The following is a 15,222-nucleotide window of genomic DNA, read 5'->3' as shown; positions in this document are numbered from 1 at the left end:
TGAGACCTCTTTTCTTGATTGCAATCTTCCCAGAGCTGATTTTGGCCACTTCGCTCTTATTTCTGAAGTGATGAAGGGGTAGGAGGAGAGGAAAGCGAGGGGAAGAAGAGCATTTGGGCCTCAGCTCTCCTATAGAAATTGCAGTCTCAGGAGGTGATTTTTAGGTAATCAGAATTATAAGGTAGAGGAAAGAACTCTGTTTTCCAGTTTGTACCCCCAGGTAGGCCACTCTCATTCTTGCATAAATCATAACTTGTCATGGAAAGAGCTGCCACTCTTTCTTGATGATTTTATTTTATCATAGGAACAAAGTTATTTCTAGAAGTCTCATCCCTAATTAAAAGAAATAAAGTCTATGGGGAAATGTGAATCAAATTGGAGAAGTCTATATACATGTAAATTTTAAGAGGACCCATACACATGCTTATCGATGTACAGACACGAAGCACTTCCAGCCACTGCCCTGAGCACGATGCATGAACTAACTGCTGCATCTCCCAGCAATCCTGATGAGGTCAATGCCGGCATTGTTCCCATCTTGCAGATGAGAAAACTGAGGTGCAGAGAGGCTAAATCAGTGACTCAAAGCAGAGCTGAGATTTGAACCCTGGCAGCTTGGCCCCAGGATATGTGCCCTTCAACGCTGCTTTCTACCCACAGATAAGCGCACTGGCAGATGCATGCCACCAGCACTCCTGCACGCATGCACACTCCTTTCTGCTGGCTCTCTCCACCTCCCCCGGTACAAAGGAGCAAGAGAATGTCTCCACACTCACAGCCTCGGCAGGGAAGCTGGGACTCTGGTGTCCTTGTTCCAAACTGTCTTTCTCGCCCCCTCCAAGAGAGGGAACCCCAGCTTCTCCAGGATCACTGTCCACTCTGATCCCCCCATTACCTTGCAAGGCAGGTGAGACCTGTCCTCTTTGTTTAGTTGGGGAAACTGAGGCCCAAAGAGAAAAAACCAAGGGGCCCAGAGTCATCCTGGGAGGAGTGGGTGGGGTGGGGCTGTGGGTGCCCAAGCCCCCATCCCCAGCCCGGCTCCCCTAGGGCACAGTCTGTCCCTTTGCAGGACCCTAGTGGGGTGCCTCCCTAGCAGCCCTCAGCAGGCAGGCAGGTTAAGGCCCCAGTTAGGGTGGTGGCGTTTTGGAGGATCTGTCGCGGCCCAGAACAGTCATCCTAACACCAGGTTCAGGGACAACGTCACATGGTGAAGCCCAGCACGCCACCCCTGTGCCTGCCTGCTGCCTCCAGGAGCCAGTAACCAGCCCCACAGGACAGTTTTCCGTTCACCATCAACCCTGAGCAGCAAGGGGCCAGCACAGCAGCCACAGCTGTAAATCTCAGCTTCCTCTCCCAGATCCTGGGCTTCTCCCTCACACTTTGTGCGGCTGGAGGTTTTATGGGAAGACAAAAAATGTAAAAAACTTAAAAACAACAACAAAAAATAAATTACTCAGGAATTTGTTTTTAATTAAGCAATAAGGCTCGATGGGGCCTGGCGGCCGCCTCATAAAGCCACTCCTGGAGTGTGGGGAGACATTTGGTCCAGATGAGTGCCTCAAATCAGCCTGGAATATGATTAGATGATTACTCCCCGGAGTTACTACGAGACGATCCTCCCCAGAGCTGTCTTATTGCTATTATAAAAGGTCTGCAGGCAGGAGGGGAGAGGAGCTGCTTTGCGGCTTGGAGAAGATGAAAGTGCCAATTCTAGCTGTCAGGGCAGGTCAGGGCCTGAGCTGCCCCCAAGCCCCCAGGAGCCGCCCACCCCGCTGAATGCATGCTAACAGCTCTAAGGGAATGGGTCGCACACACAGGGAGCAGTATGTTTTAGGGAGGGGGATGCAAGGAAATCTCACTGTGATATGTTTTCTCCTCTTGTGCCAGGAGTGACAAGCCATGGTCACTCCCAGGGCAGCTCTGGGCAGCTCGGGGATGCCACAGAGACGGAAAGCATCCACGTCTGGGAATTGTCAGCCTCCTCTCTCTCTGTCTCCAGGATTCTTGCTTTCTGGGTGGCATGCTGTCCTACCCCTTGGCTGTGCTGGGCCTGGATGATAGGAAAGGAAAAAGAAAACTCAAGACCCCAGAGGGGTACAGTTGGTCTACGTACTAAAAAGCTGAGCCGGGGAAAGAGGGAAGCAAAGAAACAGGCAGGCGGCCTTGGCTGAGTGTCAAGGAGAATTTGGAGGACAGGAGCCAGTGGGGGAGAAAGGGGGCCGGGCTGCCGTCATGTCTGCTGGGAGGATGAAATCCGCAGTGATGGAGAAGGAGGGCTTCAGACAGTTCTGAGCCTGCAGACTGCAGACCGCGTTTTCTCTCGTGGCGCTTCCTCCAGAGCTCGAGTGTGGAGTCAGGGCTCCTTTCCATCACTCTGTGGCTCTGGTTTGTTCTCTGACCACCCCAGGCCACAGACTGCGGTACTTGGGAGCCCACTGACATCTGGGTTACACGAACAAGGAGGGAGGCAGAATTGGGGAGACCTGGGAAGGGAGGAGCGTCAGGCATAGGAGTCCCAGGAGCAAGGATTTGCACTGGCTTCCATACCAAATAGACACGGATGACCATCTAGAAGGTCGCCAGACACAAGCAGAGGTCAACCCTGGGACGGCAAGGCCACACACATACACAGGGACAGCAAGTGCTCTGGGGCCCAACGGCCCTGCCTCTGGGAGCAGGTTCTGCCCCGTGCTCGCTGGGTGGCATGGGAAGTCCTTTAAACTCCCTGAGCCCCACGTTCCTCATGTGTAAAACACAGTCACACTGGGACCATCGTGGGGCTAACTGGATTGGGGTGCCGTGGGGCTGAGCATGCTGCCTAGGACACAACAAGTGCCCGACAGAGATCACTAGTGTCACCAGTGTTAACGTGAAGCTGCAGATGCCCTGAGATGATCCGGCTCAAGCACCATGTTTAAAGGGGTCAGTGTCTCCACTTGGTGCACCTATTGCCCCACAGTCCCAATGGGGGCCCAGCTGTAGGCTCCAGGCAGAGCTCCTGGGCACGCTCCCCACTCACCAAATAAGTCATGCCTACTCTGGATGGCAAAGCAGCTGGGATAATAAGGGATTATCCCACCACCAGGCGGGCAGGAGAGCAGCTCGTAAGTCCTGGGCACAGCTTGGTACCAACTTTAACAGGAAGTGGGAGCAGGCTTTACCTCTGGGGTCTAGAAAATTTTTTCACTGAAATCAAAGTAGGGCTCCTCAAGGTGGGGAGACACCCCGACATATTTTCAGACCCGACAGCAGCTATCTTTTTGCTGAATCCCTAATTAGAGCAAGGGTGGCATGACTGTTCTGTCCCCTCTCTGCCTGTGCTCCCCAGCTAGGAAAAATCAAAGCAAGGAGTCCAGGTGGTTGGTCCCCTCCCTGCCCCCCAGCAAACCCCTGGATGTGGAGGGCTGAAGAAGACTGATAAGGCCTCTGTCTCTTCCCTAGGTGGCTGAGAACCATAGTCTATTTTTATCCAATTGGAAGGTATTACCACGTCATCCCAGCAGGCGTCTGCCACTCCTCCAGTAAGCTTTACAGGTTGGAGGTGAGGGGTGAGGGCAGCCATAAGAACTAGGCTCATTTCTGAAATCTTTTTCTCTTAATTCTAGCTGCCCCTTTAGAAAGATTTTTGGTGTGCTAGTTCTCCCTGGCTTGGTAAGGCCGTTTCTAAGCCTCGATTTTGTTGTGTTCGTGTGTTTTTTTCTGGTTGTGTTTCATTTGGTATGGGAAGTTTTTATATCCTGTTCTTGTTGATGTATATCCTCGATTTGCTGATGTATTTTTACACTTCAGAGTTCCTCTTGTTAAGGTCTGGGGGATGATGGAAACTCTGACTTTTTATCTGTGTGGCTTTGGAAAAGGGTGGGGGAGTTCTGATCCCTGGCCTTCTGGTCAGGAAATAGCTAAAGAATCCCTTGGCACTGAGAACTGGACCTTTCCCTAAAGCTTAGAGGGAGCAAGTTCTGGACAATGGACGATTGTGTGGGCTTTTTCCTTCTCATTTCCTAACAATAGGCAAGTTGGAATTTTCCCAGCATGATTTCCTTTAATGCCTAGATGCCACCACACGCCAACTCCCAGCCAGTGTCAGACGCTGGGGAGAAGTGGGGACTGTGGGAAGCCCTCTGAGACACTCAAGCTCAGCTTTTTTTCCAGTGACTTTCATTGTAGTTTATTGAGATATAACGTACATGCCACACAGTGCACACATCCTAAGTGGACCGTGTCACAAATGTTTACAGACACACAGCTGCAGAATCACCAATGTGAAGATAAATAAGGTGATATAACACGTTTTTGGCACCTAATGGGCTCCTGCCTGCCCTTCCCATCCATACCAGTCCTCTCCCGAGGTGACCATGTTCTGGTTTCTGTCACTGTAGGTTAGTTTGGTTTTTTTTTGAACTTCAAATAATACAGTATGTACCCTCTGTGTCGGCTCTTTTGACTCAGCGTTAGGTGTGTGTTTCATCCCCACGACACCCACGTTCTTTTGTGCAGCAGCATTTTTCTTATCGCCAAGGAGTATTCAGTCATGTGAATATGTCACTATCACCCGTGTTCTACGGTTGAGGGACATTCGGGTTGTGCTTATTTGGGAGCTGTCATGAATCATGTTTTAATATCATTGTGCACATTTTTTTGGTGGACATGAGCCCTCGTTTCTCTTAGATGTGTACCTAGGAGTACAACTGGGGTACAGGATAGCGTTTGCTGAGCTCCGGAGGACACTGCTCAGTGGTTTTCCAAAGGAGAGGTACCCATGTCTACCCGCCAGCAGCACAGGAGAGTACGGTGGCTGTCAGGGGCCTCTGGGCTCTGCCCTGTTTGAGAGAGGAGGTGTGTCTACCTCACTGTGAAGGTCGTGTTAACATGTAACTCTTCGTTCACCCATCTGAAGCACTGTTCAAAGCCCATTGTTTCTGTTGTCACTTTTCTCGTTTTCCCCTTTGGCCCGGTCAGAGCCCCATGGGAAAACCCATGATGGGACGCAAGCAGACATGAAAAGCATGTGCAGACTTTGTTTTCTCTGTCTTGCTGGAACATTTGGTCTTGAGACTTTACCCCTCAATGCTGTGGCATCGGTCTGGGGAGGGATAAAACAACAACTGTTTAGTGCACGCTGCTTGGCATTTAGAATATAATAAACGATCCGACAAAAACTGCTGGCTTCTTCCAGCAGTGGTCGCTGGAACCCCTAACTTGAAAATCCAAAGGCTTGGAGCTGTCCTGAATCCCAATTCCCACAGGCTGGAAGCCAGCTTTTCCTCAGACAGGGCTTCTCCCCCGAGGAGCAGAAACAGCCTCAGGGAGACTTCATTTTTTCCATAACTTGTGGCTTGGCTGACTCGACTTCTGCCTTTCCCTGAGTCACGAGTTGTTCCTCTGACTTGGAGGAACATGGCCCTCCGCCCAGGTCTTCTCAGACCACGACTGGTCCCTGTGGGGAAGGGGGGTGGACCGCTGGATGACCAGAGCTTGTGCTGCCTCCAGGGATTCCCACAGCTCCACCCAGAGTGTCAGAGCTGGAAGGAAGGAGCAATGGGAAGATTGAGGCCTGAGTGGGCCCTGGACCAGCAGTGAGACAAGCGGTCTCCTGAATCCAGGAGTAACAGATGTTCATCCTCCCTCTGCTTTTCCAGAGTCATGGAAAGGTCTCCCTTTCCTAGACACCTGCTCTGTGCCAGGCACAGCATTCCATGCCAGGCCACTGCTGTGGACCAGACAGCCCTGCCTCCACAGAGCTTTCCAGCTCCCTTCCCACGGCCACCTCCCCAGAGGCAGGGCCTACCTTCCCTGAGAAAACCCCTCTTACGAGGGAGGTGGGGGATCTGGCAATGAGGCAGACGTGGAATGGGGTGTTGGAGGCTCAGCTTCTGGTCTGCCCCCACCCCCATCCCATCCCCACCCCCAGGGAACAAGTAGTATGGACACTTGGAATGGCATTTCCCAGAGTATCAATGTCCCAACCGGTTATAATTCAGCCTCTGGGATCATGGACCTTGTCCCCTCCTCTGTATGGTGCCTGGCTATCCCATCAGGACTCATAAATTCACGTGCTTCACCAACTGCAGGATGTTGTAAGTGGGTAAAGCAGGTGAGGGACACCACGGGGGAGGGTGTGCGGGGGGGGGGCACTGCAATGAATGGGAGAGCAGGTACCCCATCCAAAGGGGACGGCTCCTGTTCCTGCTGCTGTCTCTTGCCTTGCTCCGGGCCCAGCAGGCTCTGAACTGGCCTGAGCCAGCCCCTCTGCGATGTGCCAGGGTCTGCCCGACTTGGCACCAACAAATGCACCTGTGCAGCAGACATTTACTGCTGGACTCAGTTCTCAGCACTGGAGATAAAGGAGTGAACAAGATGGATACAGTCCAGCCTCCGGGCTCACAGCCTAGGTGGGGGACACAAGCCCTGAGCACATAAACAAGTGAGTCATAAGATGACTTCGGGTTGGGAGAAATGCTTTACAAAATAACAAAACAGGGTGCTGCGGCTGAGGGTGATGAGTGGGGGCGGGGAACTGCTTTGGGTGGTCAGGGACGCCTCTGAGAAGCTGACAGTTTGAGCTGAGTCTCAAATGCCAAAATGCAGACATGGGAGGATCTGGAGACAAGGGAAGTGCAAAGTCCCAGAGATGGGGACAACCTTGGGCATTTGAGGAACAGGAAGGAGTCAGTGTGGGATGAAGTGTCCGGGAGAGGCCAGGGGGAGGCCGAGACAGACCTCCTGGAGTGGTGAGGCCTGGAGTTCATTCCAGTGTCATAGGAGTCACGGGTGGGCGGGGGCAAACCTGCGGGTCATGTGGGAGCTGGGGGTGATGGGTACACGGAGTCCCTTAAACTGGGCTCTCCTTCAGCGTCTGTTTGAAAGTTTCCGTGATAAAAAGTTAAAAATATAAAATAGATAAAATGCCGCTGATTTTTAATATTCTGTTTCTCTGTGGGTTGCTGAGAGATGACTACGGCTGCTGGCAACAGGGCGGCCCCCAGAGGCAGCCACGCACAGCGATCGCACGGCCTCCCTCCATTCCCGGCCCGCAGCCCCGGCCGCGCGGCAGAGGTCGGAGGGCGCGTCTCCACCGGCCCGAGAGCAGCCGGCGCGGGAGTGCGGCGGCCAGAAAGGGACAGCGGCCGAGGGTGTGGCGCGGGACGCACCCGCCGACCAGCTGGAGGGACGCGCCGCCCACGACCGCCCGCAGCGGGCGCCCCGCCCTCCACGCAAACTCCCTCCGCTCCGCCCCCGCACATTTCTGCGGGACTCAGGCTCCGCCCCCGCCCGCGCGCCAGGGCCCCGATTGGCGGAGCGTCCGCGAGGGGCGTGTCCGACGAGAGTTGGAACGCGGCGTGGGCGGCGCGGGGCTGGGCCGCCCCCGGCGAACGAGACGTGGCGTCCTGTGTGCTGTGCGCCGGCTGCCAGGCGGGCGCGGGGCCCTGGCCAAGAGGTGAGGGTCCCCTCCGGGCGGGGGCGCGCGGAGCAGGGGAGCCCCCCGCCCTCAGCCCGCACGCTCCCCGCGCCGCCCAGTCCAGGTGGCCGCCGGCTGGGGAGAGCGGGCGCGCAGCCGGGGCCGAACTCGAGCTCGGACTCTGGCCGGGGCGGAGGCGCGCAGAAGGCGCTTAGTGCTGGCTGGCGGGGCGGGAGCCGCGGTGGAGGCTGCAGGGGCTCCGGGGAGAGCGGGGTGAGGACAGGTGAGGGCGCTCCAGGGTCGAAGCGGGGTATCCAGGGAAGCGCGAGCCGAGCGGGGACCGGAGGCGCCCGTGGGCTGGACGGATTTCAGCGCGCCCGTTGTCCCGGGATGGTTTGGAGAGTCCTGGCCTCACGCAGCCGTCGGGGCCTCACTCCTTGTTCCCAGCCCTGGAGGTCTGGAGAAGTGCGCTGGGACAACTGCCTGAACCGAGGGGCAGAAGAGGGAAGGTGGCCTTGGTCCGTGCCGGCCCCTCATTTAGGAACCGCCTGGCCCTTAAAGTGGTTGAGTTGGTGAGTTTTGGTGGGAGTTGTGAAAGGAAACAGGGCTGGCTGCCCATTTCACAGAAGAAGTCACTAAGGCAGGCCCAGAGTGGCAGTTCCTTCCCAGCCACGGAATCGCCTTGGAATCTTGACCTTTCCACTGACACCAGAAGTACTCTGCAGGGGAGAGCGGTCATCAGCCCCCTCTGCAGGTGGGAAGATGGAGGCCCCCAGTCGCTAAACCTTTATCTGCACACCCCAAGGGAAACTTGGAAATTGAACAAAGCTGTTATCTCACCTTGGGAAAGGTCAGAAGCCAGGGAGGAGGGGAGGAGCATTGCTAAGGTTTTTCTGGCACATACTCTCCAGTTAGTTTTGGGGTGTTCCTGAGCACAGAATTTCCACTGGGGTCTGTGTAGGCCAAGAGATGACTGACTTCAGCCTGTGTCACCGCACACGTCAGTGCTCGGGGTTGCCAAGAGGTGGAGATGAGGCAGCCGGGCTGAGCTAAGGGACCTGCATGCCACCCCAAGGGTCCCAGGGCCTGGGGTTGGGGGTAAAGAGCAGGCATTTGGGGAGGGACCCTGCCCTTTGCACTGGAGGGTTTCTTTTTCTGTCTTTGGTCAAGAGCAGCCTGCAGCAGCAGCTCATGGTTAGTTTGGAATTGGGCTTCCTGGTCACTCAGCCCGGAGCTTGGGCAGTGACTTTGGTGATGGGAGTGGTACCTTCCCCACTGGGGCTTTTGTGAGGATTCAGTGAGCTAATTCTTGTAACCTGCCTGGTGAGCTGTAAGCTTTGTTCTTGGCACTTCAGGTTTATTTTCCTTGTTAGGTTCTTTCCGTGGAGGAGGGCTTCCAGAAAACACAGGGCTGGACAAGCTGGCAGGGGAGCATGGCACTCCCCTCTGTGCATTTGGAGAAACACTCAAACCCTCATCTGGCCAAGGGTCCCCACCAGCCCCTTTCACCTAACCTCTTACCCTCCTCCCTCTGCAGCCTCCTGGGGTCTGCCTGAGCTGTTCACTGGGCCCAGAACATTCTTCACTCCGTCCTCGGCGTTACTGGCTCCTTCACAGTATACAGATTGGTGCCAGGTCACTTTCTCACCAGGTCTTGCCTGACCACCAGCCCATCCCAGCCCTGTCCGCAGGTCAGCCTTTTCCTTCATGGCTTTTAGAATTCAGTCAGAAATGACCTTGCTTTACTTTCGATTAAACCCCTCCCCCCAGGAAGTCTGTTACCAAAGGGCCAGGTCCCTGGCTCCTTGCTATCAATCCATTGCCTCGCCCAGGAGAACTGTGCCTGATGCATGGTGGGGTGCCAGCAGGTACTTACCTTGTTTCCCCGAAAATAAGACCTCGCTGGACATTCAGCTCTAATGCATTTTTTGGAGCAAAAATTAATATAAGACCCATTCTTGTATTACATTACATAAGACTCAGTCTTATATAATATAGTAAAATAAGATCGGGTCTTAAATTAATTTTTACTCCAAAAGACGCATTAGAGCTGATTGTCCAACTAGGTCTTATTTTCGGGGAAACATGATAGCAGGTGAAATCAGGCCGGCACGGAAGCAGGGTGGGCCTGGTTGGGGCCAGAGAGACAGACAGAAGGGCAGGTGATAACTCAGCCCCGCTCCAATCAGGGATGGGCCTGACTCCCTCCTTATGTGACGTTGTGCCGGTACCTCCCTCTCTGATAAGCAATGTCCCCAACTATAACTCTGACAGATGATGGACCTGGGGCTCCTGCCAGCTCCTACTTTCCAGGTTACCAGTGGGGTCCCAGACATATCTCTGGGATCTCAAAGGCTGTGTCTGAGTGCAGGAGAGGAGCAGGGGTTCCCTCAGGACACAGCCCTGGCAGGTGCGTTCCTGGAGGAGGGCATCATGCATCTGACAGCGCCTGGTGGTGTAGACTAGGCTCTGCAAACTTCCCTGTAAAGGGCCAGATAGTAAACATCTGCGACTTTGCAAGGCGTTCTCTGTCTCGTGTGGCTGTGTTCCAGGGAGCTGTGTTTAGGAAAGCCAGCAGTGGGTCAGACTTGGTGTAGGTCACGTGTAACCACTGTCATGCACAGAACCTGCCTACCCAGTGACACTCGGGACGTGGCTCCCAGACCCAGCTTTCACCCAGAGCGCCTTCAGTCCGGCTCAGGCAGTGGCATCACGTGTGTTCAGGGGGGCCACTCCCAGAGTTATGTTTCCACTTCCCAGAATCAACTGGTAGGAGAATTTTATCACATCTGCTGCTGCCGTTTTGAACTAAAATATTGTAGACGAAATCCTTCTTGATCCCGTTCCTGGTTACGTCCAGGCCCCGCCCCCAGGCCACTTTCTCCTGACTTTGGTTTGGAACATCTTTTCTTTTTTTTTACGCCCATCTTAACCATTTTTAAGTGTACAGCTCAGTAGTGTTAAGTGTATTCCCATTCTTGTGAAACAGATCTCCAGAAAGAGATCTTTTCCTCTTGCAAAACTGAAAGTCCGATCCTGTTAAATAACAGCTCTCCTTTATACCTTCCCAGCCCCCACCCCAGCCCTGGCAACCACCATTCTGCGCTGTTTCTAGGAATCGATCTACTTTTGACACCTCGTGAACGTGGCATCAAAAAGACCGCGATTGTCTTTTTGTGACAGCTCGTTTCACTCAGCATCATGTCCTCTGGGTCCCCCATGTGTGGCATGTTTCAGATTCCATTCCTTTTTAAGGCTGAGTAATATTCCGTGTGTGTGTTTGGCACATTTTGCGTATTCGTGGGTGCACTGATTGACACCTGGGTTTGTTCTACCTTTTGGCGTTGTGAATAACGCTGCTGTGAACATGCGGGTGCAGGTACCTCTTTGAGACCCTGTTGTCAGTTCTTTGGAAATGGGATTCCCAGATCATTGCTATTTGTAATTTTTTGAGGAACATCCACACTGTTTTCCATAGTGGCTGCACCAAATTACATTCCCACCAACAGTGCAGGAGAGTTCCAACCTCCCCACATTCCACCAACATGTGTGATTTCATGCTTTTTAAAGTAGCCATCCTTATGGGGTGAGGTCCCGTCCTACCCATTTCTATCCGTAGATAAGAGCTCTCAAACGCTTTGGAACACTGTGTCATTCCTACATATGGTGCCCACATTCCGTGCTGCAGGTTGCGTTTTCCCCTCAGCATTTGATATCTGATGTCACTCCATGTGGGCCCAGGTGGGTAGGATGCAGTCATAAGAGCAGACAGACACTGCTCCACTGTGTGAGTGGACCCGGCTATCTTACCGTCTCCTCTGCTGCTAGCATTACATGGTCTCCACTGCAGGTACTGAACCCGCGGCCCTCGCTGTGCCCCCTGGTGCGGAGTCCTCATCCAGCCCATCCCAGGGCCCAGCACTCAGCCAGGGGTCCTGGGGTGGCCTCAGGAATGCTGCCAGGTTGTCCACAGCAGGGACCCAGTGATAGTCCTACAGGACAGCCCAGGGCTGTCACCGAGAATCAGCTAGGTTTACAACACGCAGCAGAGACCAGCAACCTAAAAATAGCAGTTCATGCATGAGGTGGTGTGAACAGCCCTTCTCAGGAGGCCTGTGGTCTGAGAGAGGCAAGCGGTGCATGACTCGGGGCCGCACTCCCCTCTTGTGAAATGCATCCAGCCCCCACAATGGGCCCCCTCCGGCTTCCCACCGGAGGCCTGACAGACAGAACTGCAGAGTGGTGACCCAGAAACAGTGTGAGACCAGATCGGCCGGGGCGTGCCGTGTATGTCTGTACGTGTGTGCACATGATGGTGGTGGCAGTGGGGCCAGCTCTCGCCTGCTTCCTCTGACAGCAGAGGTGGGAGCTGAGTCATGCATGGTTGGCCCCCGGGAGTTGTGGAAAGGTCATTACTAGCCATCTATGAAGCACCTACTGTGTGCTCAGCAATGTCCAAATACTGGGGATACAGAAGTGAATAACAAAAGGCCCTGCCATCTGGGAGCTGAGATCTGAGTGAGGGAATGAAATCACGTGAGCAAATGCTGGACAGACAAGGAAACACCAGGTCCTGATATGTCCTGTGAAGAAAAAAGGAACTGGGCTGACATGCTAGAGGAGGGGCAGCAAACTTCTCTTGTAAAAGGCCAGCTAGTAAATGCCTTAGGCTTTGTGGCCATGTGGTCTGTGCCACCACTACTCGGCTCTGCCTTTGCAGCATGAAAGCAGCCACAGGCTATGATAAATGGATGAGCATCGCTGTGTGCCAATAAAACTTTATTTACAAAAGCAGGCTGTTGGCCGGGCCATGGTTTGCTGATCCTGTCCCAGGTGGGGGGAGAGGCAGCCTGAGTGGGGGTTGTCAGACCCTCTCTGAAAGGGAGTTGAGAACTGAGCCGGGTCGCAGGAAGGAGCCGCATGGATAGCCCGTTTCACGCAGGAGGTGGTGGTGCCTTCCTGTTGATTCCACGTGGAGTGCCGTGGTGTGAAGTGGACAGATGGTCCAGATGTGAGCGAGGAAAATGATGGTGTTGGTCATGGGTTGAATGTTGGGGTCACAGGAAAGAGGAGATGTAAGGATGAGTCCTAGATTTGGGGCTTGAAAGCGGGTGAATGATGGTTCCATTTACAGAAAAGAACTGGAGGGGAGAGCTGGGTTTGTGCCAGGGGTGTTGTGTTTGAGGACCTTCTGAGACCCAACGTGGGGGAGCCAGGAGGCAGGTGAATGTCCACGCCTACAGCTCAGTAGAGAAGTGAGGACTGGCGGCTTGGCCTGGGGAGCTGGCAGGAGCTGGGTGGTCTTCAGTGCCTGGTCAGAGGAGGGTGTGGGGCCGAGCAGAGGCCCGGGGTGAGCTCTGTGGCCACCCACATCTATTGCTTCGCACAGGAGGGCCGCGTGGGCCTCACCATCCATGGGGAAAGGCAGTGTAGCAGCATGGTGTACAGGGGTGCGAGCTCTGGGCCCCTGACTTGCTAGTAGAGCCTGAGTTTCCCTGCAGCCCAGAGGGGCTTCTGCCTGCAAGGCTTGTGGTAAGGGCGACATAGGGTGGCATGCTTGCCAGCAACGAAGCACTCAGAACACAGTCCCTGTACCGATGGTGGTGGTGACCGCGGGCTCCTAGGCTGAGAGAGCGGGTGCAGGGTCTTGATGGTTTGGCTGGGTGGGTGGGGGCCCAGTGATGCATTGGGCTGCAGACAGCCTGTGGCCCGGCACGCACTGTTCAGTGTATCCGCCTGGGGCAGGCCCAAGGAGCTGGGGAGCCGCTGCCCTGCCGCCATTTGGGGCTCACTGTCCTTTCCCTTTGGGTGGACAGCTTTGAGGCGTGGTCTGCCCTGTGTTCCAAGGCCCCCCAGGAGGTTTGGCCCTGCCACCCGCAGTGCCACCCTGCTGTGTCACACATCTTGACTGCTGCCTTCCCATCCCTGGCCGGCTCCACACACGCCCCTTCCTGGGGACCCCCCTTCACCTCCCATAACTCCTCGTCCACAGGTCGGCTTCTGGGGACCGGCGGGGCCCCCGGCTTGGTGGCCCGGGGGGTGGGCAGTGCCGGCCGCTGACGCCTGTGCGCCCCCCCCCCCCCACAGCGAGCCGCGGCGGCAGGATGGTGGACTATCTGGCCAACACGGAGATCAACAGCCAGCGCATCGCCGCGGTGGAGAGCTGCTTCGGGGCCTCGGGGCAGCCGCTGGCCCTGCCGGGCCGCGTGCTGCTGGGCGAGGGCGTGCTGACCAAGGAGTGCCGCAAGAGGGCGCAGCCGCGCGTCTTCTTCCTCTTCAACGACATCCTCGTGTACGGCAGCATCGTGCTGCGCAGGCGCAAGTACCGCGCGCAGCGCATCATCCCGCTGGAGGAGGTGACGCTGGAGCCGCTGCCCGAGACGCTGCAGGCCAAGAACCGCTGGATGATCAGGACCGCCAAGAAGTCCTTCGTGGTGTCGGCCGCCTCCGCCACGGAGCGCCAGGAGTGGGTCAGCCACATCGAGGAGTGCGTGCGGCGGCAGCTGCTGGCCACGGGCCGCCCGCCCAGCACGGAGCACGCGGCGCCCTGGATCCCCGACAAGGCCACGGACATCTGCATGCGCTGCACGCAGACGCGCTTCTCGGCGCTCACGCGGCGCCACCACTGCCGCAAGTGCGGCTTCGTCGTGTGCGCCGAGTGCTCCCGCGCGCGCTTCCTGCTGCCGCGCCTGTCGCCCAAGCCCCTGCGCGTGTGCAGCCTCTGCTACCGCGAGCTGGCCGCGCAGAAGCGCAAGGAGGACGGCGAGGAGGGGGGGCAGGGCGCGGGGTCCCCGGCCCTCTGCGGAGCGTCCAGCGGGGACGAGGAGGAGGACTCCGACGACGACAGGGAGGGCGGCGGGGAGGGCGACTGGCCCGGCCGCGTGCGGTTCTACGCCTCCGGGGTCTCCTGGTCGTCCTTCCACAGCTGACCCCCGGCGGCACGTGTCGGGCCAGGCGCCCCAATCATTCTGCAGACTCCGCTGGTCAGGCTCCTGAGAGCAGAGTCCCCGAAGCTGCCCAGCACCCCCCAGGACTGTACCCCACGGGTGGCGGGGGCAGTGGGAGTGGCTCTCGCTCTCTGGACCCCCAGTGCTTACACTTCAGGTAATTAATTGTCTTTCCATTTAGAAAACCAGCACGCTTAGGCCTCTCGGGAGCAAATGCCATCTGTCCGCCCTGTGAGCTCCAGGGGACCCCCTGAGTTACACGACTCCCAGGACCTTTAGGGACCAGAGGGCAGTAGGACTGGAGCGAGGTCACTTGTCCCGGAGGCCTTGAACCACAGCACCAGATCCCCGACACGCACACCCCACGGAAGACTGTCGGTCCTGGGAGGTCCAGGAAACCAAGGCTGCCCGCCCAGCCACCGTGCGGACGCCCACCTGCCTGGTCAGCTGGGCCTTGGCAAGCCCAGCGTGGGGGCTCTCCCAGCGCCAGGCGGGAGACTGCCACGCTGTGGGTGCCCACCAGGCCTGGGACGGCGGCCTGCGCTCCACATGGACCAGTGCGGTCTGCTACGGCCTCGGCCCGTCTCTCCGCTTCCCAGGCGTCTAGATGTCTGACCCTCTGTCAGTGCTCAGCTCTCCGTGTGGCTGGGGAAAGCAGTGTGCTCTGTTAGGACTCTAATTTCAAGTAACAGAAACCCTGTCCAGACTGACTTCATAATAAAAAGTGTATTGACTGGTGTGGCTGAAAAGCCCAGGTCTTCTCCTTCAGATGCTGCTCCATCAGGGGCAGATGTCCACGACTGGCCACCAAGCTGGGCGTTCCTGGGGTTCGGGCAGCACAGTGGGGCCAGACGTTCGCACCGCCTGGTGGCTGGT

The 15,222-nt window shown here is 56.3% G+C and overlaps 1 protein-coding gene across 5 annotated transcripts; it reads left to right on the top strand.

The window, feature by feature from the left end:
- The first annotated feature begins 6,555 nt into the window (after window positions 1-6,555).
- PLEKHF1 (pleckstrin homology and FYVE domain containing 1) lies at window positions 6,556-15,091 on the top strand. 5 transcript variants are annotated; one of them, XM_081031449.1, is made up of 3 exons: window positions 7,317-7,438; window positions 8,937-9,090; window positions 13,392-15,091. In XM_081031449.1, exon 3 carries the CDS (start codon window positions 13,504-13,506, stop codon window positions 14,326-14,328), a length of 825 nt encoding a protein of 274 aa, XP_080887575.1. In that variant the 5' UTR covers window positions 7,317-7,438; window positions 8,937-9,090; window positions 13,392-13,503; the 3' UTR covers window positions 14,329-15,091. The 5 variants fall into 5 exon arrangements, with proteins under 5 accessions (XP_080887572.1, XP_080887574.1, XP_080887575.1 ...); XM_081031450.1 differs by having other exon boundaries at window positions 7,364-7,438; window positions 13,487-15,091; XM_081031446.1 differs by lacking the exon at window positions 8,937-9,090 and having other exon boundaries at window positions 6,556-7,438.
- The last annotated feature ends 131 nt before the right edge of the window (window positions 15,092-15,222 follow it).

This window comes from Rhinolophus hipposideros, assembly GCF_964194185.1.
Source record: "Rhinolophus hipposideros genome assembly, chromosome: 21".
NCBI classification, from domain to species: Eukaryota; Metazoa; Chordata; class Mammalia; order Chiroptera; family Rhinolophidae; genus Rhinolophus; species Rhinolophus hipposideros.
This window is presented reverse-complemented; position numbering and strand designations above follow the sequence as displayed.

What these genes read in the sequence shown, in the direction of transcription:
- PLEKHF1 (XM_081031446.1), top strand. Translation starts at nt 6,906, where the DNA reads ATGCCGCTGATTTTTAATATTCTGTTTCTCTGTGGGTTGCTGAGAGAT. An exon ending in CGCGGGGCCCTGGCCAAGAG is followed by an intron (nt 7,439 to 13,391) that starts GTGAGGGTCCCC and finishes CCTCGTCCACAG; the next exon opens with GTCGGCTTCTGGGGACCGGC.